This window comes from Balaenoptera acutorostrata, chromosome 10, assembly GCF_949987535.1.
Source record: "Balaenoptera acutorostrata chromosome 10, mBalAcu1.1, whole genome shotgun sequence".
NCBI lineage: Eukaryota > Metazoa > Chordata > Mammalia > Artiodactyla > Balaenopteridae > Balaenoptera > Balaenoptera acutorostrata.
Window position 1 is genome coordinate 104249489 of NC_080073.1, and position 25479 is coordinate 104274967.

At 45.1% G+C, this 25479-nt stretch overlaps 1 protein-coding gene across 1 annotated transcript in view; it reads right to left on the bottom strand.

Annotated features, from left to right (window-relative positions):
- CDYL (chromodomain Y like) overlaps positions 1 to 23144 on the bottom strand; it is a 155728-nt gene extending 132584 nt beyond the window's left edge. The window contains exon 1 of the mRNA XM_057555352.1: positions 22681 to 23144. Within this exon, the coding sequence (XP_057411335.1) occupies positions 22681 to 22704 (24 nt within the window). The 5' untranslated portion in view covers positions 22705 to 23144. The remainder of the gene's footprint in view (positions 1 to 22680) is intronic.
- Positions 23145 to 25479: the final 2335 nt, after the last annotated feature.

A 25479-nucleotide genomic window follows, 5' to 3' on the forward strand; every position in this document is an offset into this window, starting at 1 on the left:
GGCGCCAGAGTAAAGAAACATCAGTGGAAAGACAAAAGAACAGAGCAGATATATATAAGCAGACACCTATCACAGTAAAAACAAAATTTATAGTTTGACTACAAGCATTTAACTGTCTGCTACAATAAAACCCCAATAATCCTCAGAAGAACACAAGAGTCCAGGGTCACTACAACATGTCCAGTTTTCAACTAGACAAGCAAAACCACAGTAAAGTCTGACCCATATGCAAGTAAGAAGACAGTCAATAGAAGCTGACCCCAGGTGAGCCCGGATGTTGGATTTAAGAGACTTCAAAGCAGCCAACAAACAGTTCAACGAATTTGGAAAATATGCTCAAAGGATTGAAGGACAATATGATACCAGTGAGTAAACAAATACAGCAATGTCAACAGAGAAACAAATGAACAATCAGTAAAATGAACTCAGTAGATTAGCTAAACAACAAATTGATGCTTTCTTCTAACAGCTGTAATGAACTTGAATATAGAAGAATCTGAAGAAAAGAAAGAAAAAGAGATGGTCGAAAGATGAATAGAATTTTCAAAGATGTGTGACAACAGGAAGCAGCACACTAACTGGAATCCCAGGAGAGAAAGGAAAAAATTTTCTGAAGACACAACATCTGAAAAATCCCCCAATGCTCAACATACCTCAAGCAGAATAAAAACAAATAAAACGACTAAGACACATCTTAGTCATACTGATAAAAGCCAAAGATAAAATCTTGAAATCAGCCAAAGAAAAATTATGTATTATACACAGGAAAATAAAAACAATAATGATAAGAACATAAACTGACTTCTCGTTAAGAAAAATAAACTATGGAAGTCTGAAGACACTGGGACCAAATATTCAAATTGCTGAAGAAGGAAAACAAAACAAAACAAAAACCCTGTCAACCAGGAATTCTAGTATCCAGCAAAACTATTCTTTAAAATTGAGGGTGAAATGAGGACATTTTCAAATAGAAAACCATTTATCACCAGTGGATCTGACTACAGGAAATGCTGAAGAAAGTTCTTGAGTCTGAATGGAAATCACACTACATGGCAACTGAAGTTTACAGGAAGAAATAAAGCCAGAAACAGTCATTATGTGGGTACAGTAGGTCCTCTGTATTCACGGGTTCCACATCCATGGATTCGACCAATAGTGGATTGAAAATATTCAGGGAAAAAAATTTCCAGAAAGTTCCAAAAGGCAAAACTTGAATTTGCCACACACTGGCCACCATTTACATAGCATTTACACTGTATTAGATATAAGTCATCTAAGAGATGATTTAAAGAGGATGTGCACAGGTTATATGCAAGTACTACACCATTTTATACGAGAAACTTAAGCATATGCAGATTTTGGTATCCACAGGGGGTCCTGCAACCAATCCCTTAGTGGATACTAAGGGATGACTATATATGTAATATATAATTTCTTAGCCTTTATAAAAGATGACAGCTTAAAGCAAAAATTACAACACTACTTATGAGTTTACAAGGTATATCAATGTAATCAATGTAATACTGAGAATAAGAGAGAGAAATGGAAATATACTACAGGACAAACTATTTAGATGAAATACATATGACAATACTACTAAAGGTAAGAGGCGGGAAACTGAAATATACTATTGAAGAAATTCTGGGTTTCACCTGAGGTGATTCAATACCAATACTAAGTAGATTGGGATAAAGCTAAAATGCATCTTGTAATCCCTAGAGAGCAACCGCCCTCCCCCACCCCCAAAAAGCAAAGAAATATAGCTAGAAAACCAACAGCAAAATTAAAGTGAAAATTTAAAACTTTGACTAACATGAAAACTAAAAAAAGGAAGAATAAAGACAAACAATAATCTCTTCCTAAAAAAGTGCAAAATGGTAGACCTAAAATACAACCATGCCAATAATTACTTTAAATGTAAATGGACTAAACGTTCTAATCAAAAGGCAAAGATTGGTAGATTTTTTTTTTTTTTTAAGCAAGAACCAACTACATTCTAGTTTCAAAAGCAGCACTTTATAAAGACAGAAACAAACTAAAAGGCTGAATAAATATATACCAAGGCTGGAATGGATACATTAATATAAAACAAAGTAGACTTCAAGAAGTATTACTACAGACAAAAAGGGACATTTCACAATGATTTTAAAAGATCAACAGAATACTATATTGGTATACTTATACCAATATAATAAATACACATACATGTAATGACAGAGCATCAAAATGTGTGAAACAAAAACAGAAAAGAAACAAATGCATTTTCATAGTTGGAGATTCTAACATACCCCTCAATAGTCGGTAAAACCAGATTTTCAAAAACAGTACAAATATAGGAGATCCAAATAACAAATTAACCCTAATTTAGCTGATATTTATGAAACATTCCACTGATAACTGAAGAATTATATAACCTTTTTAAGAGCACCAAGAACATTCACCAAGATGGATCAAATACTGTGCCACAAAACAAGTCTAAATAGATTCCAAAAAAAATAAATCTAGAGAAAATGTTTTGACTACAATGGAATTTAAAGATCAAAATTAAAACATCTAGTGAAACCTAAAATATCTGAAAATTAAACAACCTAATTCTAAACAACCCATGGGTCAAAGAAATCACAAGGGAAATTAGAAAATATTTTGAACTAGATTAAAATGAAAGCATATCAAATTTTGCAGGATATACTAAAGAAGGGCTTGAAGGAAATTTATAGCATTAAATGTTATTAGAAAACAAGAAAAGCCTTAAACCAATGACCTAAACTTCCACCTTATAAAACTAAAAAGAAGAGCAAATTAAACCAAAATGAGATGAATAATAGAGAAACAATCATCTGCCAATGAATCCAATACTTTAAAGTAAATTCCTTTAAAGACACAACACCAAAACTCAAGAAGAAATACCAACTCTGAATAACTTCATATCCATTCAAGATAGTGAATTCATAACCTAACTCAACAGAAGAAAATTTCAGTACCAGATGGTTTCACTGATAAATTCTAGTAAACATTCACGAAAGAATCAAAACCAATTTCAGAAAGAGAAGGGAATGCTTCCTAACTCCTTTTATGAGACCAGCACCATCTCTTGACACGAAACAGGAGAGAAAATTATAGATCCATTTACCTTATGAACACAGAGACAACAATTCCTCAAGGCATTAACACAGATTAAAAGGACCAAACATCCTCAAATCAAAAGTATATCATATCCACACTTAGACCCGCTGTAATAAAACTGCAGAACTGTCAAGGGTAAGGAATCTTAAACTACCAGAAACTCAGATGACTTATAAAGAGGGGCAGATTTTTTTTCATCAGCTGCAAAGCTAATAAATCTTAACTGTCAACCAATAAAATTTATACCCAGCTAAAAAGCCATTAACAGTGACAATATAATAGTAAGATTACCTTTAGACATATAAATATCAAGAATTTACTATCTTAAATCCTTACTAAAATAAACATTTAAAGATGTAATAAAAATCTACTCCTAAATATATACTCAAGAGAACTGAAAGTATATGCCCACATAAAAACTTCTATATAAATGTTCATTGCAGGATTACTCATAACACACACCAAAATAGAAACAACTCAAATATCCATCAATCAATGAATAGTCAAAATGTGGTCTAGTCACAAAATGGAATATTATTCAGCCATAAAAAGAAATAATGTACTGATACATTCTACAACGTGGATGATCCATGAAAACATTATGCTAAATTATTAGCATATTAGAAAAGAAGTCAGACACAAAGACCACATATTGTATAATTCCATTTATATGAAGTGTGCAGTATAGACAAATTCATAGAGAAAGTAGATTTAGTGCTTGCCAGGGGTGCAGGGTTACAGGGGTGGGGACTGACACTCAATGGGTAAGGAGTTTCTTTCTGAGGTGCGGAAATGTTCTGAAATTAGATAATGGTAAAAGTACAATTTTGTAAACATACTAAAAACCACGGAACTGTATGCTTTAAAAAGAGGAATTCTATGGTATCTCAATTATATCTCAAAAAAGAAAATAGAAAAGCAAAGAAAGTAAGGTGCAATTCAGGAGCAAAAGTCAGCCCACACAGAATGAAAGGGATAAGTGAAACGAGCATTCAAATGTGAAGTTAGAAAATTTAAATAACCTGTGATTTTAAAAAAAAAAAATTGTTGGTTTATTTCTGAAAGATAAAACAAATACTAGAAAATAATCTTGACCTAGTGGAAGTGAGGTTGGAGATTTCAGTGAAGAATTAATGGTGAGCTATGTCCTTGTTATGTCCTCAAGGAAGACATATAAAACTTAACTATTAAATACATATCCCATTTCTGGTACATTAAAAAGAAGAGAAATATTCTCAATGAGCATAAGACACAGGGAGTAGATATACTCAAAAGGTAAATAACACTTAACGTCCCTGTCACATTTCAGAAGAAATCACTGAATGATTTGATCATTCAGATTAACAGTTAAGCAGAATCTAAAGAAATTAATGGCAACCACAAGGTCAGAAAAAGAATCTGTATCTTCCAACCAGCAAAAGAATAAATACCCAATCCATACAGAAAAATATCTCAGACCAACAGACAATTGAAAAATAAATAAATAAGAAAAGGATAAACAGCAAAGATGAACTCTAAATCCCAAAATAAACCCTTTTGCAAGATCACAAGACGAAACCTCCAGAATTAAGGTTTCATAAAGACCATTCCCTGGCCATGGTGTAATTCAATTAGAAGACACATAGTAAAGAAAAGTTTTTCACCTTAAAAATATTTAAATTTAAGTACATTTAAGTACTCAAAAACAAAAAGACAAAATCCTTGTGGCTGTAAATATTTTTAATACTTTTTGGATTTTAAAACATATGAATAAATATCCTAATCAAAAAAAATAAGTGAATTTATTTTAAATAAAGAAAAATCTAAAGATACTGAAGATTTAAAAAATAAAGCAAACGTATATGATGTGGCTAAAGCTGTACTTACAAGGTAATTTTACAGCCTTCATTAAAGAACAGATGAGCTATTCAACCCAGTAAGCTAGGAGAAGAACCAGATAACGTCGAGAGGGCAGAAGGAAATAAAGAGCAAGAAATAAAGTAGAAAGCAAAGATATAAAGAATCAGTAAAATAAAAAACTGATTCTTCCAAAGAATCAAATGAGATAAAATATCTGTAAGGAAAAAGGCACAAAAAACCAAAAGGCATGTTAAAGGTATATAATCATAGATCCAGTATAGGTTTTTAAATATCCTAAAATACTCTAATATAAAAAACTTTAGGCCACAATTGACTTAAGAAATAGAAAACACCGATAAAGAAACACAAGGTAATTCTCTAATGAATAATCAAATAGCTCCTCTCCTATCTTAAAAGGAAACAGAAGTCCAGAAGATTTTATAGGCAAGTGAAACAAAATCTTCAGAAACAGAAAATCAAAACACAGAAAATCCAGGGATTCTGCAACTGTTCCATAATAGGAAAAAATATTAAGTTGGTTACCTTTTCAACTATTATAAGCCTGATTATGAAAAGAATTTAACAATGTACACAACAATACACTGTGACTAAGTAGGGTTTATCCCAGAAATGCAAGGATGGCTTAACATCAGATGATATATTAATATATTACATTAAAATATTAAAAGGAAAGAGGGAGTAAAATGACAATCTCTAATGAATGCAGAAAGCACATCCCATACAATTCGTTAACCATTCAGGATTAAGAACTCCTCACATGCTAGAAATAAGAGAACTTTAACCAGAAATAACAGAACTTTAACTTTAAAACAATATCTTAGCAGGACTTCCCTAGTGGTCCAGGGGGTAAGACTCCACGCTCCCAATGCAGGGGCCCAGGTTCAATCCCTGGTCAGGGAACTAGATCCCGCATGCCGCAACCAAGGCGTGGCGCGGCCAAAAATAAATATTTTTTAAACAAAGGTACCTTAGCAACTCTCTACAGCTTTTACTTAATAATAAAATTTTATAGAACTTTCAGAATTAAAAATGAAATAAGAATGCTTGGGGGCTTCCCTGGTGGTGCAGTGGTTAAGAACCCGCCTGCCAATGCAGGAGACACGGGTTCGAGCCCTGGTCCGGCAAGATCCCACATGCCGCGGAGCAGCTAAGCCCGTGCGCCACAACTACTGAGCCTGAGCTCTAGAGCCCGCGAGCCACAACTACTGAGCCCGTGTGCCACAACTACTGAAGCCCGCGCACCTAGAGTCCGTGCTCCGCAACAAGAGAAGCCACCGCAATGAGAAGCCTGTGCACTGCAACGAAGAGTAGCTCCCGCTCGCCACAACTAGAGAAAGCCCGTGCGCAGCAACGAAGACCTAACGCAGCCAAAAATAAATAAAATAAATAAATTTTTTTAAAAAATGCCTGTTGTTAGTAACTGATATTCAACATCGTACCAAATGGTCCCAGCCAAAGTGATAAAGTAACAGGTATGAATGTGAAGAGGAAGAAAAATATAATCTCACCTATTTGCACAAGATATAGTTATCTACATATAAACCCAAAAGAATCTATCAATTTTCAACCAAAATAGTTTGACAAGGTTGCTAGATCAAGCATAAACAGCCTTCCTGTGCACAAGTATTAGCTAGTTAGAAAACATAACTTTAAAGAAATCTCTCTAACAAGAGCAACAAGAAACTATAGCTTCTGGGAATAAATCTAAAAAAGACTGTGAAAAACTTTTAAAAAGTGCGTAGCAAAACATACTGAAGAACCAAAAGGTGGGGAGAGGGGGAGAGGATCCCATTCGAGCTCCTGCCCTCCCTCGCTCTCTCTCCTGATTCATTAATTTCCCCTTCCTATTAGCTTTCTCCCAGCATCACACAACATACTATAATTTCCCCTACCCTAAAGCAAACAAACTCTGGAGCCTACCTCGCCCTCCTGGTTCTCTTTTCGAAAAACTGGTCCTGAGAACTGCCTACAGTCATCACCTCCAATTCCTCTTTTCCCATGCTCTCACGAGCCCACGCCCCCAGACAGCTGCTGCCATATCTAGTGGTCAATTCTAGGTCCCCATGACAGCACCGAACACAGTGAGTCATTCCCTCCTTCTTGAAATGTTCGTCACCTGCTTCCAGGGCACCACTCTCCCTTGCTCCTATTTTCCTGGCCACGCCTCTTCTTTTACTGCATCTTCATCTCGTCTCAAGTTCTATATAAGAACGTCCGTGCGATCTAACCTTCACATCTCTTCTCTACCTACACTTAGTCCCTGGATGACTCCATCCTTCCCCAGCTTTAAAAACCATGCACATACAGACACCTCCCGCCGAAGCATATGCCCTAAACTCTAAACTTTTAGACCCTGCCTGCCCACACCGCCACCTGATGTCGAAAAGGCATCTCGAACTTAACACGTCTAAAGCCCAACTCCTACTTATCCACCCCCCCCCAGCCCTCCCCCGCGATAAAAACCAAAGCTGAGCCCTAAGCAGTCACACCTGTCTGAATAATTGGCCAATCCCATTCTTCTAGTGACTCGAGCCTGAAAATCCCACGTTCTTTCCATTTCTTCTCCTTCCGTCACATCCAGTATCCAATCTACACGTAAATCCTGCTCAGCCCCACCTTCAAAACAGACCCCGGGGGCAGTCACTCCTCACTACTCCATCATCCCGCCACCCGGGTTTCAAACACCAACATCTTTTGCCCGAGTTATTCTGCCAGCCTCCTGACCAAGCTCCCAGCTTCCTTCCTAGTCCTGCCACGGTTTGTTCTCCATATAGCATCCAGCACAACCCTTTAAAAATTTTATTTTGATTATGTCACTCCTCCAATGGCTTTCCATCTCAGTAAAAATAAAACTCGGAGTATTCAGCATATCCACAAACGGCCTGCCTAGATCCCACTACCACCCTGACCTCAGGGACCATCCCACTCTGTTTCCAGACACAACAGCCTCCTTGCTGCTGCCCAAACTCGCTAAGAACACGCCAACCTCTGGGGGCATTCCTTTGCTTTCAAGTCCCAAATGTCACCTTATCAGTGAGGCTTTCTCTGACAATTTACATAAAACTAACCCACACCCCAAGCCACTAGCTGTATCCCACTTAGCCTGCTGCCACCACGAGAATCTAAGCTCCTTGGGCAGGACATTTATCTGTCAGCTCCACTGCTGCATCTCCAGGGCCACAGAGTAACCCGTGAATGCAACACAGCATCAACCCAAGCCCAACGTGGAAGCGGAAGAACGCACCACGAAGAACAGCTGAGCCGTCTTCCAGAAAAAGAGAACAAGATCGAGACACCTGACAGGGCAAGTTTCCAAGACTTATTACAAAGCCATACTGATGACAACAGTGTGATGTGTGACCAAGAAAAGACAAACACCAGGTGAGCAGAAGAAACTGACCCACACACGTAAATGAAAACTTCACGTATGGCAGAGGGGCAAACGGGAAGGGGAGAGAGCGACTAGTTTAATAAATGGTGACAGCAGATTATCCAGTTAAAAAACAAATCAGATCCCAACTTCATACCAGAAAAACAAACGGCAGGTTTTTGCTACCGTTAGAAGCAAAACTTTTGGATGAAGAGATAGAAGATAATGATCTTGGTGTAGGAAGGACTTCCTAAACGAGGAAAATAAGACTGCATTAAAAGGTAAATTTTCATTAATTTGGTGGGTGAAATATGTAATTGTGTCACAGATTTTGAAATCTTTAATGAAGAGGATACAACACAGATGAGAAAACATTTGCAAGATGAATAACAAAGATTAGCATCGATTACAAAGAACTCCAACAAATCAAGAAAAATGCAAAAAAAAAATGGACCAATAAATAAAAAGGTTTTTATAGAACACTCCACAATTCCTTCAGTGTTAACTTCTATGTATCTTCTGTTAAACAGCACGGATATAATTCAATTTTTATGAAATAACTGTGACCTGTATAATCCACTCTTCTACCTATATTTATGCACAAAGCTGTCCCGAATGATGGGCCTTGGCTTGTGGTAGTTAATCTGGGTGCTAGAGCAGCAGATGACTTCTTTTTCTTTTTTTGACCTTTTTTTTTTTTTTTCTTTTTTGACTTCCATCTTCTTTCCTCAATAAACATGCATATAGGGCCTTTACATACAAACCACAAGTAAGGTGATGAGACCATGAAATTCAAAGCACCTGCCTGCCAAGTGGATGTCAGCTGGTTCAAGAAGTGACCTTAAAAGGCTAAACTCTTTACTTCAAAGAGGCTGTTGAAAACACAAAACATTCTCAGAACTTTCTCCTCTTTTAGGATTGCGTTCACAGTCTTTTGAATATACCCCATGGTGCCAAAAATTCACAAAAACGAATTTGGGAATGAATCAGGGTAATTCAAAACTATACAGTCTAGTGAGTTAAGTTGATGATACGGTGTACATCAAATATGGTTTCCCACAAACAAAATGAAGTGTCCTGATAAAGAGCCCATCACCAGGCCTTGCGTTTGCTCCCTCTGCATCTCACTGATTCTCAGACTTCCTACTTTACACCTGCTAAATCTACTCGACCCTGAGAAATCGGTCATATGATGAACGATGCTACTGGTGACAAAACAACAGGCTGCTTTCTTTGACACTGGTGCTTCCTTGGTTCTTTGGGATGGTAATGCTGGCTACTGCACGTCAGACTTTTAATGTTTGTATTGGACTTGTCTTTCCCTTTAATATATTCTCCAAACATGTTTTTTTTTTTTGGTTTTATTTTTGGTTTTTATTTATCTATTTATTTTTGGCTGTGTTGGGTCTTCGTTGCTGTGCGCGGGCTTTCTCTAGTTGCGGCGAGCACGGGCTACTCTTCGTTGCGGTGCACGGACTTCTCATTGTGATGGCTTCTCTTGTTGCGGAGCACAGGCTCTAGGCGTGCGGGCTTCAGCAGTTGCAGCACGCGGGCTCAGCACTTGTGGCTCACGGGCTCTAGAGCGCAGGCTCAGTAGTTGTGGCACACGGGCTTAGCTGCTCCGTGGCATGTGGGATCCTCCCGGACCAGGGCTCGAACCCATGTCCCCTGCATTGGCAGGTGGATTCTTAACCATTGTGCCACCAGGGAAGCCCCCAAACATGTTTTAGTTTGTTCTATTTCTTAAAGAAAAAAAATTATAGTAAATGTCAAATCATCATCTATATTCATCATCTTTGTACAAACTTTCAAAATCTCTTTTGGACGAAATTTTGACAAATGGAATCTCTGATCTTTCTTCTTTTTTCATCCATGTTTTGTGCTTCATTATAGCCACCTGTTTAACCTAAAGTCTTTGGTGACAGTCAAAAATTGTTATCTGTGTTGACGCATTAAGTTCGCGGCTCCTTGCGAATTTGCTTGATCTCATACGAAGCTGATTCATTTTCTACCCTATAATTAGTCACTCATTTTTAGGTTCATACAAAAGATTTCTAGGCTGCTGTGCACAGGAAATCTACTGGCTACCTTAAAATTACAGGTAATTACTGTGAGCTCCCACAAGCTACATGAGAAAATGTCATTGTTTTAGTCACATCTTCTCTATGTCTGCTTAGTGATCCCAAGGATGGAGACCATGGAAGAAAAGGCAGATGAGGTTCCTGCTTGTTTCTGTAACTGAACTACCATCACCTGTTAACTTACACTACAAAGAGTTTAAGAAACCCTTATAGCTCTAGCAAGAACAATCAGTGGGTTGTTCTTTCTTTTTCTCTGGTTAAGGTGTTAGTGTGTGTCTTATAGAAGAGCATCTCGAACACCTTAGCATTAACCCTAACCCACCGAGGTAATCCCTCCTGGACTCTGAGAACCCTTTATAAAGCATGTGAAACGTCACCTACATATACTCAAATACACTATTGTCACATCATTATTAATTGCTCCTCAAAACTTAAAAGGGTTTTTTTAAGGTTTAAGCAATCTTCATGTTTAAAAGGTATGGTCATTGGGCTTCCCTGGTAGCGCAGTGGTTGAGAGTCTGCCTGCCAATGCAGGGGACACGGGTTCGAGCCCTGGTCTGGGAAGATCCCACATGCCGCAGAGCAGCTGGGCCCGTGAGCCACAATTACTGAGCCTGCGCGTCTGGAGCCTGTGCTCCGCAACAAGAGGGGCCGCGATAGTGAGAGGCCCCCGCACCGCGATGAAGAGTGGCCCCCGATCGCCGCAACTAGAGAAAGCCCTTGCACAGAAACGAAGACCCAACACAGCCAAAAATAAATAAATAAATAAATTTATAAAAAGGTTCGGTCATAAACTTGTTTCAGGAAATTTTTCTAATGCCATGTTTAACAGACACGTAACTCACTTAAGAATGTTTACTAAATAGCTCCTCACTAACTCTTGCTAACATATATGCTAAAATAAATCGAAACTAGGAGAGTAAATCTTCCTACATGTTTGTTGCTCTTCTGTATCATTACTAACGTCTTACACATAATATACAAGCAAAAACCCGACTGGATGACACGTCCATCCTAAACTGATGAAGTTCAGCAGGAGTGACAAATCCATTTCCTACCAAAGACAAACGAGCTATAGGGAAAAGGGAAGGGAGGACGAATACAAGAGTAGCTTAGTTTATAGATCGAAAGTTGATTTGTTTTGGAAAGACAGAAGGATTTTATTGTTCGCTTGGTTTTTTCATTAAACTTCTGAGAAAAGTTCAATTCCATATCATATGACGGAGGGCATCAAACAGGGGGTGGGGGTGGGATGAGACGAGTGGCAGAGGAGCGCAAGGAGGTGGAAAAGACAGCAACAGAATCTCACTTCCCCAACCCAGAGTCAGAGAAGAACAAAAATGCAAGACAGAGAGAGAAAACAAACAAAACTTTTCGATCATTAACCCTACAACCATCTTCGGGGCCGGGAGCCTGTGATACACACGTCTCCTCACAGGCGGATGAGCCCCTGCACACGGCTCTCAAGACGCTTTCTCCTTAGGCAGCAGGTGCTTTAGTTTGAATCTCTGGAGTTCCTGCCCCCGGGGATTCAGAGGTGCCTGAGGCCGGCCAGGTCCCAGAGCTGGGTCAGCAAGCAAGACCGTGGGGAGGTGTGGCCCCGGCATCTTCCGCGACCCGGGATGCTACCAAGGTGAGAAGCCTAACTGAAAACCAAAGGAGCTTCCGACAAGGGGTGATGCCTCGCTATTCCCGCAGCAAAAGGGAAGGCAGCCTTCACTTCCGCTGGGCCTCCACGCGGCTTCAGAGAGCACCCAGGGCTCTAGCCGACCTCACGCGGCCCGGCGATGGTGCCCGGCACGGGGCAGCTCCTCCAGGAGGGTGGGGGACACAGCCAGATCCCTCCTCCCCGAGTGGTCCTCACAGGTGGGCGTGGGAGCGGCGCCCCGTAGGATGGCAGGAGCGCAGAGAAACATGGTCACACTGCAGAGAGGTGGAAGGTGGTGCAAACACAGGAGGGATAGGAATTTCCACCTCGGTTTTGTTCCCAGCCCCGTCCCCCGGCTGGGGAATGAGACATGAGTCAGGGGGCAGCAAGAGGTCTCAGCCGCCTGCGGGGCCACACGAGCATCCTGACTCTCTCCAGGGTCCCTCCTCCAGCACTCAGGGGGCACGCCTCCCCGAGCGGAGCTCCACTCTAGAGAAGGCTTCTTAAGAAGTCAACTGAACTCCAAGACACAACCCTCTACTGCAGCAGGAATGAGCCAAGCAAAGGGCCCGAGGGCTGAGCTTTCCTTTTGGTGGGATCGGCCCGCGAGACCTGGATTTGGGAACAGCCCTTCGCGCACCCCACCCAGCCACGGGTGGTTCCGGCCTTTCTCTCTCCCAGGTCATCCTCCGGACAGAGCTGGGGGGCACTGCCGTGAAGCGGCCCACTCACCACCACAGTCTCTCCCCTGTTGATCTTGACCCGGTTCCTGGGTCAGCGGAACCTCCCGCCAAGGTGAACGCACGCGCACGCCCACACACACGCACACTCACACACGCGCGCGTGCACACAAGTGACAAGATCTCATTTCCACCATCTTCCGCTCTTTCTACGAAATCATCGCAGCCTCATCATTTGTAATCGGCGCCAACCTGGACCTACTTCGGAGGAACTGTTTCCCCTGGGAATACACTTTTCGATCTGTGCCTCTCAATTTAATCAAAACGTTCTCAGAAAGCTCACCTATGAGCTGAAACTAGTGGTGCCGAATGGTGGCACGTAAAATAATTCTGGAGACTTTTTCTGGAAGAGGCGATACACGTCCTGTTCTAGGTAGCACCCCTGCCACTACACACACGCCTCTCCTTCCTTAAATAATGCTCACAAAATAGCCCTTTACCTGGTGCTCTGAGTTCAAAAGCACACCTGCACGAGGGAGGGAAGTCCGAGGACAAAGCCAGGGGCCCGTTACGCTGGCCGAGAGCTGGGGAGCCGGCTGGGCGCCAGCACAGGTGTCGGAGGTGTCAGGCAGCCCGGTGAGTTCCCTCCGAAGCGCACAGATGAAAGGCAAGGTGAGCCAACGGGGCAGCCGGACGCTCCTTCCCAGAGCTCTGAGCACAGCAACAAGCCAGCAGAGAAGCCGGGTCCAGAGACCAAATGGGATGAAGGAAGCCTCGGCTCAAAGGGCACCTGGCGGAGGACGGAAATCAGGCTGGAGGGACCAAGCTGGACGAGGGGACAGGAAATCCGGGAGGGAGAGAGGAATGAAGGCTGGAGATGCCCGGAAGACAGGATGTTTTCTAGGGGGATCTGGCCCAGCCCGTGGGTTGGGAGGAGCATGAAACAGACAGGCCCCTCCACGTGCTCCCATGACCGACCAAGGACCAGCGCCGTCGCTCTGCTAAGCGGAGAAGCAGGCGGCAGACCTGAGATAGAAACAGCTCCTGCGCCTTCTCTTCAACACCCAGCAGTGAGACGACTTCAGATAGAAAATCAATCTCTTTAAACTTCAATGGTAAAAACAATGACTGAAACAAGGTTTTCCAAAAATTTTCATCAATAACGCAATTCAAATATTCTCACTTACATGTCAGCAAATCACCTAATCCTTCCTTTACCCAGCGTCATCATGGAAGATGACAGGGCAAGTCCCTGCTCTTAACCCGGCGGGCGGAGGCGGACATACCCAGCAGGGGATGAAGAATTGTACGAAGACACCAACTTCCTGAAGCATCAACCTGACCCAAAGATTCACGGAGCAGTGTTAACTGGTAATCACTCTTAAGACACTTCATGTCAAACCAAAGATCATTCTCTGCAGTACGCGGTTAGCTCCACAGAGGTTTTAGGGTACCAGGATTCAGAGACAGGCCAGGCTGTAACCCCCCACTCCCCCCTCCATCCCCCTATAAGGACACTTGCTCTCTCTCCTCTGGAAACTCTGGAAAACCATAAAATTAAACTGAGCTTTGTCACTTATATCCCCAAACTTTTTACAAATCATTTTTGGTAGCTCTTTTCAACATACCGTTTTCCACTTTGTAAACATGCCCTTCACACGCTTGAGGGGACTCGGGAGCCCCTACTATCCATGACCTGGAGGTGCCGTCCCCAGCTTCCCAGTTCCGCTCATCTCACGAGCAAACTTACTAACGTCAGCGCCCCTCCCTGCGGCGGCTCCCTTTCCCTTACCAGATATCTGCTTCTAACAAGCTAAGGAAGCCGTATACTCCAAGCACGTCACGCCGAAAATACAGGCAAACGGTCTCCAAGAGAGACCCGGAGTGTTCAGTGCGTATGGGGTGTGACAACTTTTTACAGCCAAGAGGACTTTTTCTGTCTTGGTTCTCACATATTCTGAACAGCTGAAGCTTCCAGATCAGTTACATGCTAAGATAAGACATGCTTCTGCCTGCAACTCTGGGATGCACTGAAATCCTAAACAGTAACCTACTGATGAAAAATGGTAACATTTTAACCAGAGACATTCATGACCTGCCACCAACACTGGGGGGCTTCATCCAACAAACACTGGAAACTACCAACCTCTTGAGGATGTCACATGGCAGAGACCGTTATAAATGGAGAGAGACAAAGAGTGAAGACATTTCCTAAGTATACTGAGCTGACTTCTCCAACTAGTGAACACTATTGTTAGACATCCCCCCACCCCACTTTTCACCAGCGGGTAAACATAAAAAATGCTGCGGCCAACAGTTCAAATACTCTTTCCAGGAACACAATTTTCCTCCAAATAATTTGTATCAAGTTTAGAATTAACTTTCCTCCAAAACACCATATGGCTTTTCAAACAAGATACCTAAATGCACAATTCTCACATATATGGTATAATTTCAAATAATGCAACTCCAGTCACTATAATATTTGTATTTCAGTTAAAAGTCAGCAATTATTGACTGCTCACCACATTCACGTCCTCAGATTAGGCACTACAATCAACCAAAAAATAGGGAGCCAACCTTTCCAGGAGAAAATATATGTCATATTATTTAATACCTAGAAAAAGTAATAAATAAGCAAGTACAAATTATTATAATGCAAAACAAAGAGGAAATTAGTCACATGGAGCTTGAAGGGGAGGATTCCTGCTAACAGTGAGCTCTGATGAGGTCCTGAATGAGGACCGACACTGAGGCTGGCAAGCTGGGGAAACCACCATGTACCGAAAAAATGGCAACACAAAGGTACAGAGGAGGGATGGGGTGTATAGGTGTGGACCAAGTTAGGCCAACAACTATGGCTTCACTAGCCCAGACCAACTGAACAGGCCAACCTCAGGCAAAGGAAAGTTAGACAAGACATGCCTATATATCAGGGCGGGCAGAACGAAGATGTTGAACGTTTTGCTTCACAAGCATTTGTTGTAACTATTATATCCATTTTCATAAACAGTTCCCCTGAAATCTAGTTTACACTTTATTTGCATTCTCAGTATCTTTAGATAAATCTCAAGCATCAGCTCAAGCCCTTGATCCCTAGTCACGATACCACAAATTCCAATTCAACACGTTTCTTCAGATTCTGGCAAAAAAAGCAAACAAGGTTCCAAAGGGCACTGTCACTGCAAAATAACAGATCTTCAATAAAATGTAATTCTTAGCACTTCATTGGGCTTGCAGGAAGCAAGGAAAACATCCAAATGCCCCAGTAACTCCTCCAATCCAACCATAATGAATGAGTCAATCTTAAAAACAGACAAACATCAAAGATGAAGAAAGCAAGCCACAGACTAACAGGTTGGGGGCAGGGGTACCCAGAATATTTAGAAGTAAAAAAATATAATTGTTGAAATTAAAAACTCAATGGATGAGTTAAAGAGTGGATTAGACACAGCTCATTAGTGAAGTAGAAGTGAGATCCAAGGAAATACCCAGAATGCAAACAAAACAGAAACAAGGAAATGGCAACAAGAGGGGGAGGATGAGGAGATCTAATAAGTGCCTCCTTGGAATTCCAGAGGGAGAGTTTAGAAGCACAGCGGGATCTGATGGTAAGATGGCCAACAGTCTTTTACAACTGGCAAGGCACAAATCCACAAGAGAAGCACAACATATACCAAGATTATTAACAAAAAGAAAGTCACACAGAGATACACTGTAACAGGACTAGAGAACACCAAAGTCAAAGAGGGGATCCCAAAGCCACCAGAGACAGAAGACAGACCTCCACGCTGACAGCCTCCTCAAGAATAACGGGGAAGCCACAGGACAACGGAATGATAGCTTCAAAATGCTGAACAAAAACAACCAAGTAACTAGCTTTATTTGGAATCAAGTCTATTTTTCAAAAATGGGGGCAAAAGAAAGGCATTTCCAGGTAATCAAAAAACTAGAGACTTTTCCAACAACCCCTCCCTAAAGAAATGTCTAAAGGACATACTTAAGGGAAAAAAAAAAAAAGAATCCCAGAAGGAAGTTCTGAGATAGAAGACTGACGATCAAAGAAACTGGTAAAGACACAGGCAAAGCTAAAGAAAAACTGTCTGTATGCAAGAATAATGCTCTACTTTGCGAGGGTTTTTGCACGGATGCTGATTAACACTGGAAAATAATAGCATGCAAATTCAGGGGTGGATCAGATTTAAAGTATCTCAAGTCCTCGCACTGTCAGAAGTGGAGCTAAAATATTAACCTGAGGCTGTACGTATGCAGAATTTCAAGAAGAGCCACTTAAACACTACAACTAGCATGCATCTTCCAAGCCCCATCAACGAGGTTTGAACACAGTTTCACCACAGGCTCTGGCTGAAGCAGAGCTGAGTTTGGCAAAAACAATGTCAAAGTCATCAATGAAGGGTAGTGAAACCCAAGGCTTAGCTCAAAGGTCTCAAGAACAAGTTTAATACTTTTGGGGTCACAGATTCCCCCCGAGAAACAGAGGAAAGCTGCTGATCCTCTCCCCCCAAAAAACACTCTTATTACTTGAACAAATTTTCACACAAAGCAAAAGACCTTTCCCAGACTCCCCAGAGAACAGGGGCCTCCCAGGCCTTGACCAGCTTAAAAAGCTGGAGAGAATTAAGTTGGTGTGGGAAACAGTACAGTTGGAAGTTCTCCCCATCCTCGCATTAAAACCACAAATATGGATGAGGGACTAAATGTTGGGCGTCACGTCTGGGCGAGGGGAAACTGGAGGTAAGTCATTCATTTAATTCACTCTTTCATTAAAATGTATTGAATAATTCAACAATTACGCAACTATTGAAAAATGTGAACTGTGGAAATTAATGACCAGAAAAAAGATCCTAGTTTTAAAAACTGTACGCACCAATCTTACAATCTGGTGGACAAGTGCACCCTACGATGAAGATAGCAAACAGACATTCCAGAAACAGCCCTCATACCTAACTACCGAGTGTTTTTAATGCTCCCTTCCTGGAATGACTCAGTTAAACACCGGCAACGGTCAACGGGCCCGCAAAGGACTTGTCTGGTCCACCTGGAGCTCGACTTCTTCAAAGGCACACCCCGACCCCTCAGTGTTGTCGCAAACAGACCAGTGCAATCCAGAGGCGCCTAACTCCACCCACATTCCAGAAAGAAGCTTTCTGAAGCAGAGATTCCTGTCTCCATCCAAACACTGAAAACTACAAGCTCATGGTCTGGGCCCCAGAATCTGCATGTATTCTATCTTAACAGAACCCGCAATGATGCTATGTGCCTACAGATACACACAATATACAAATGATGACTCCTTATTCACAGAAACTCGACTTAGACCGGCTCTGTGCAGCTCAGATACACAGAATTGAATGAAGTACTTCCAATACACCATGAAAATACGTTCAATGGTTAAAATCATTACAGAGCATGAGGAAAAGATTAAATGATTCTTAGGTATCACAGCAAGAAGAGAAAAACTTATTCGAGTACACAGGACCTGGAAGCAAATTCAAAGGAAAAGCACAGGTGATGTCTCCACACTCCTGCTCAGGCAGGAGTATTCTCCGCAATTCACATTTAAGAGAGTGTGTTAATGTTCAAAACACACCCCGCCCACCCACACACACACGTGACTCTACTACCACACAATCAATCCCAGCAGTCAAATAACGCTTTCTGCTTTCTTATTTTGGGGGATCTCAATCTCAAGAGCCAGCTAACCACACACGGCAGATGCTGGTCCGTCTTGACCAACAGTCACGGGGTCTCCTCATCTTTGTGACTTGCATCTGGACCACACGTGCGGATCTGACTTACAACTGAAATTCCTGAGGTACACGGGAGAGGTGCAATCTCATCCCAAATTAAGGAGAAAGATCCGAAAGACTTAAATTTCCCCAAAATCCTGATTATCCTTCCAAACCAATCAACTTGAAGACACGTTTTATAAGCCAGGTGTAATTTCATTCTTAAAAGCTTACTTCCATTTTTGATTGCCTGAAACATGCATGTGTTGGATAAATATTTTCTCAGAAGGCCAAGACAAGATCACTGGGATCTTCCTGAATTTTAAATTAAGCTACTACAGTAGTTCTCAGGGGGAAAAAAACCCACACCCGCTGAGAGAAAGGAATGGTTAAGATAAACAAGAACGCTGCTTTCATTGTATTAGATTCCTTTCTCAAAGCACATGAACTCACTCTTCTGGTGGTTATTTGGCCACTAGATAGGTTAAGATCCTTTTGATCTTTTCTCTCCTTTGGTGATATAATCAATATAATCAAAGGAAAAAAGGTTTGGTTTCAGGGTTTGAGCACAGCGTGGTTTTTCCTTTTCCTTTAAGAATGGAAAATAAAGATGTTTCGTAGGGTAAACGTAACCACTTAACACCTGGCTATAACGTTTTATCAACTCTAAACTGCTTTGACATGCTAATGTCATTCAGGATTCACAATTCTTTGAAGCAGTGATTATCATTCCCATTTTACAGATGAGGGAGTTCAGGAGAGAGTTACTTAAGACATACAGCTCTTCCCTTCCCAACACAGAAGGGAAGAGTGGAATCCACAACGTCTGGCTCTAACTCTAGAGCTAGGATTGGAGCTAGAAGGCCTTTAACTACTCCACATCCCACCCTCCATACGCCCAACCCCAGCAGAAAACTCAGCTCCAGAACAAGTGATCATCTAAAGCAGAGGCTAGCAAACTAAGACCTGGAGGACAAATCCAGCCCACTGCCTGTTTTTGTAGAATCCATGGGCTAAGACTGTTTTTCACATTTTTAAGTGATTTTTTTTTTTTTTTAAAGAGGAAGACTATTTCATCACATGTAAAAATGACACGGAATTTGAATTTTGCCGTCCATCAACAGCTCTACTGGAGCATGGCGCTCGCTCCTGTAGGGCATGGCCGATGGCTGCTTCTGGGCAACAAAAGCAAAGCTCAGCAGTGGTAACAGACCGCCTGGCCTGCAAGGTCTCAACTATTAATAACTATCTGGTCCTTTACGTAAAGTTCGTGGACCCCTGATGTAAAGGATGCTTGTTTTTTTTTGTGAAGACTAGAAAGTTCAGAGCATGGGTAAATTTAAAAAACCTGTCTTCCCTGATCCCAGCTGCTGGCAATGCAGGGGGTAAATCAATTCTGTCCTTCAACGAAGAGTAGTTCTTGCAATTTTGGGAGGCTAAAGCTCCATCCCATCTTCTCTAGGCTCTGCTCCCTTATTTTTTTATTCACAAGGCACAGTTACAATAAGCACTTAAACATTTACTAAGGACCTATCACCACATACCAGGAACCATGCTAAGTGTTGGAGATCTCATTTCTTTTTAGGTGAGAAAACAAAGGCTTCGCAATCAGGTAACTCGCCCAAGTTCACGGGGCTACGGCAGCCCCGTGCTCTTACCACGCCCAGTTACTTCAAAAAGCGAGATGTTGAACTTCCTCCTCTGCCAGAATATCCCTCTGGAATTGTGGAGTCGGAGGCCAAACATGAAACTTCTCCTTCGATTTAGGCAGAACTGGACAAAACCAGGCAACTCATGCCCCAGGACCCGGCTACTAACATACCTTAGTGCTCCCGAAGCCCCCCCCCCCGCCCCCCAGACAAGCTGCCAGTCAGACGCAGCGCTTACTTACGACTACTATCATTTCTGCCTCACAAATAATACTGCCTTGATTACAACAGTACAATTCTATACCTTTAGAAGCAAATCCAGGCCTCCAGGAGGCATGTTAGATCAGGCAGAACACAATAATAACCACCACTTTCTGAGTGTTCTCTCTGGGAACCGCAGGTATGCTTTCCATGTTTTTTTCATTTAAACGTCACAGCTCTATGAGGTAAGCTTTGATCCCAATTTTACAGATGGGGACACTGAGCTTTCAAGGTTAATTTGCTCAAGGCGACAGGGTTGGATTTCAATAACTAGGTTTTCTGACTCCAAATCCAGGCTCTCAATCGCTATGCAGAACTTTCAAATATCAACTTTCAATCCTCATATAGTCACAGTGGTGCCTACAAGTAAAGGAGAAGTGAGAAAATTCACCTTGAAATATACTGACCACACTATTTACCGTCACCCCAACTCTACGCTGATAACACTTTTTTCCAAACCTAAAACTCAGACTCAAGAGTTCAATTGTGCAGGTGTGTCATTTTTCTGCAATGTACTTAGTTCTTCCAACAGATGCTCTTTGAGGGCGTGCACCATTCCCGTCCCTCATCCCTCCCTAGCTCCCGACGGACCCTCCATAGGGTAGGCATTCAATAACACAATGAATGAACACAAACTCTGTACAAAATGTGACTTATAAATGGATGCTGCCGGGAGAAGGGAAAACCTGAAGATATACAGTAAGCAAAGAACTAAATTTAGTTCATAATGCACTGGTGGTAAAAGTGTTGTCTTCAGAATAATTTTTTACACATGAGATACAACCTATGTATAAGGTGCTACCCTCACCCACACACTAATGGAACAAGTTGACTGATTATGTGTTTATAATCACAAAAATGAATGAAGAGTGAATACTCAAGCCTCAACTCTCAAAGAATAGTCTAATGTAGAAACCAAAATCCCTCATGCTCTCACACTATGTACTTTCCCAACTGCGTGCCTTAGCCTCTACTTCTGGGCCTTTCCCAAACACAACACTTTCCTTTTTAGAAGGGAAGCTTCTTGAGAACAGGGAGGTTTTTTTTTCCCTTTAGTACCCAAATGACCCAAGATAGTATCTTGAATACAGTAGGGCACAGCTAACGTGTGAAATGGTTGAACAGAATGGAACATTTTCAGTGCCAGCTAAGGTACACTGACCACGTACAATGTAAGGGGAGGCCAACAACCTTACCATTGATTCTCCAGAAGGCAGCCTCCTCCTGAGAACTTTTACGAACACTTGCTTTTAAAGCAACAAAAACTTGCTTTAAAAAAAAGCGACAAAAAGTTGATAGAAGGCTATCACTGTTGGCAACAGAGCTCCATTCTGTGCCAACGGCGATAACATACCCACAAGAGAAGACCCCTCAGAAGGCTCACCTGGTTCTTACTAAGGGTTCACAGGGGCCAAGGGGCTCTACTCTTTACAGACGCTTCCTTAAGTCCCTAAACACCCAGGTCCCTAAACGCATCCAAGAGGTAAATCAAGAGTAATGCAGTTTTAGTCTCTTACGAAGACCTATTTACAAATACGTATACGCAACAGAAGAACCATTTGTCCAAAAGAACAGGGAGACTTCCAAGCTTCTGTACTCCCAGGAAGTCGACTTCGCAACACGTCAAGAAGTTACATCTAGGCGCACAAAATGTGCCTCAAGACCCAAACTGATAACCGCACCACTTGAAGTCGAAGCTGGCGGACCGATCGCCCACAACTCAAGAGTTCCGAGGGTGCCCTTTCTCACTCGCACCGCTGCGGCGCAAATGAATGACGGTGTATCAGCGTTAAATTTAAATTTCCTGGCTCCGGCCACAATGCTAACCTAATTAAAGCATGTGGTCAACGCTTAGCCTTCTCGGTGCGATGTTGTGCATCGCTCAGGCCAGCAGCAGAGTCGGGAGACAGTTGCACCCTTCCTCTCGCCCCCCCCAAAACCGGAGGCAAACCCTCCCCAGAGCGCTCCGCCGAACGGCCAGGAAAGCGCCCCCGTGCCGCCCACGGACCCCGCCCGGCGGCGCCAAGGGCTCCGCACCCACCGCCTCGCCGCGGGCACTTCGGCTCCGTCTGAGCAAGTCGCTCGCCTCAGCGCTCCTGCCCCGCGGCCGGGACCCCCGGCCCCACAACTCGGGCGCCGCCGCCGGGCCCGGGCGCACGCGCTTCCGTCCAGCAAACTGCGGCCGGGGGGGAGGGGGCGGCGGGCCGGCCGTCGGGCGGGGGCCGGGCGGGGCGGCGGGCGGGGGGGAGGGGAGGTACCTCGTACAGCTCCTCGGAGGCCATGGTGGGCGGCGGAGCGGGGGGCGCGGGGCAGGGCCGGCGAGGCGCCGCGCAGCCGGCGGCCGACACTTTGTTTCAGTTGGGTCCCTGCGTGGCCTGCGCTTCCTGCTCCGCTCGGCTCCGGCGCCGGGCGGGCGCGGACCGGCGCTCACTCCTGCCGGTGCGGGCCGCCGGCCGGGTTGTGCGCAGGAGCAGCTGCGCAACGCGCCCTCCGCGCCGCGCTCACTCCCCGGCGGGCCGGCTCGGGCTCGGGCTCATCGCGCCGCCGCGGGGCCGGACCAGGCTGGGGCGGGCGCGGCGGCGGTGCACGGCGGCGCGCTGGCTCCGCGGCTCCCCCTCTCCGGTGTAGTGCAAAAAGCTTCCTACTTGCGACCGAAAAACCTGCCCCGGCTACTGAGCATGCCCAGTGCGGCCGCCCGGCCCGGCCGAGCCGCGCTCCCGCGCTCCGGGTTTTCGGGCCGCCCGCGCGGGGGGGGCGGGGCGGCCAGCGGGCGGGGCAGCCGAGGGGAGCGGTGGGCCGCGCTCCGGGCGCGGCGGGCGGCCGCGGGGAGCCGGCCGGCAGGAAGGGGAGGAGCCTGGGGTGGGGGCGGGGCCGCGGGAGGCGGGGCGCGGGCGGTGGGCGGGGCCCGGCTCGCCCCAGTGCCCTCCGGAGGTCGGACTGGGCCGCGCCGCCGCCCGCGCGCCCGCCTCGACGTGGGGGCCGGGCCCGGGGCGGGAGGGCGGAGGACGGCGGCGCGCACAGGGGCAGGCACCGGAGGGCCCGACGTTGGGCAGGGGGCTGCGGGGGGCGCGCCGGCCCGCGTCCGCAGCCCGCCGCCCCGACGGCAGCGATGCGCAGCCTCCCTGCGGAGCGCGCGGAGCTCCCGCCCCCGCGCGCCCGCCGCGTCGCCTGTCCGGGCCCGGCCAGCCCGCGGAGGGCCGGCGGCGTGGCCAGGTGGAGCCCCCGCCGCACCACGTGCCCGCCTCCCCCGCGGCCGCCGCCAAGACCCGGAGCCGGAGCGCGCGCCCGTGTGGGGCCCGGCGCGCTCGACACGCGTGCTCGGCGGCAGGCCGGGGGTGGGGGCCGGGGCGGGAGCCCGGCTCAGTCGAGGGCGGCGCGAGGGCGCGGCCGCCTCCCTCGGCCCGCAGCTTCCCCCGAGCTGGGCCTCCCTGTTCCTCTCGGAGCGTCCGCCTCCTCCGAAGAGCAACTGGGAGGAGGGCCGGAATCCGGGCTCCAGGGAGGTCTGGGTTCCAATGCAACGAAGCTGTCAGTGGTGGTTCTCCTTGGGGGGGGGGGGGGGAACGGCGTGGACAAGCAGGCGACCGGCCCTCCCGGGACCACAGCGATGGTCAGGCCCTTCCTCCGCCTGGCAGGGGAGAGGGGCAAAGTGGGGCCGGCCCGCATGGCTAGCTCGCGGGGCACACCTGCCGGGACACTGGACGTTTACCCATCTGTGCGGAATGAGGAAGGGGCTGCCTGGCCCGACCGCCCAAAACAGCCGACAACTCCGAACCTTCCTGCGCACAGAGCGGACCTTCTCTGCGGGGCACTGCAGAGACCCTGTCTCACGTTGTCCCCCACCCCTAGGCCTGGAAGCCCCCACCAAACCCTCATGTCTCCCAGGGCATTCTCCCCTGCCACCCCGTTCCTGGTGCTCCCTCTGGCTCCAATTCGTAACCGAGCCCCTAGAAACCAGGCTCCTCCCACCAGCTTTCTTCCGAAAACCCAATTCGATGGTGCCCCGTACGCACAGTTGAGTAACCACAAGGCTTTTCACCCACCCCGCTTAGCTTCCTGCCCTCTCCAGGCCCACGAACAAGCGCAACGCTTGCCCTTAAGTCACTTCAAGTCGAATCACCACTGTTTTCACGCCGGCGCTTCTGCCTGCGATTCCCTCTGCCTGGAATGCCCCATTTCTACCCTAAACTCCTGCTCCGACGTCACCTCCAAAGCAAAGCCTTCTGACTTCCAGGGCAAAATTAGTCACTCCCTCCCCAGCCACTGAGGCGCGCTCCATTGCGGAGCTCTCCTCGGTATACTCAGTTCTATACACTCTTCCCTCCCACTTCTACACGATGACCTTCCCCAGATCTCGTCTTCCAATTCGACTCTCCAGCCCCCCACACCATTCTCTACCTACAAAATAAGTTTTTATTCAGTGAATTGGAATTCCAGTGTCCACAGCAAAGCCCCTGACACCTGATACACCTCCGATTCCCATTACCAGATGCTTCGACAAGAGAATCACAAATTAAAGTCCTCACCTCCTGAACCCGTCCAGGCGCCCTCTCTGATGGCCCTGCCAGTTCTCTCTGCCCTCCTCCAAACATTAGCGCTTCTTAACACATTATTTGCTGCATCTGCTTCTCGTCTCTCTGGCACACAAATTCATCAGCCTAAGTTGTAAGCTCCTTGAAGGCAAGGACTAGAACTTTGTATACCCTCCAAGTCTCAAAGCAATGACCGCTCAGTACTGCAAGCGCTCGCAGGCTTGCAAGAAGTGGTTCAAAGTCACACAAGCACAATACAACATGAGTAAGAAAAAAGGGATCCTCAGTATAAAACGAACAGACACATCTCACCTAGAAACCTATATGCAATCCTAGACCGATGTAAATATAAAGTCCCCACTGTTACCAAGGGGAGGGAAGGAAGACAGGAGGATGTAAAGACAACCACAGCTCTACTCAGATACTGAGCTAGTACACTGGCTATAAATACAGTCCTAACCTAAGGAGACTTCCCTCATCGTGGAAAAAAAGGGAGGGGGGATTACAGCGTTAAAAAAAGGTAACTCC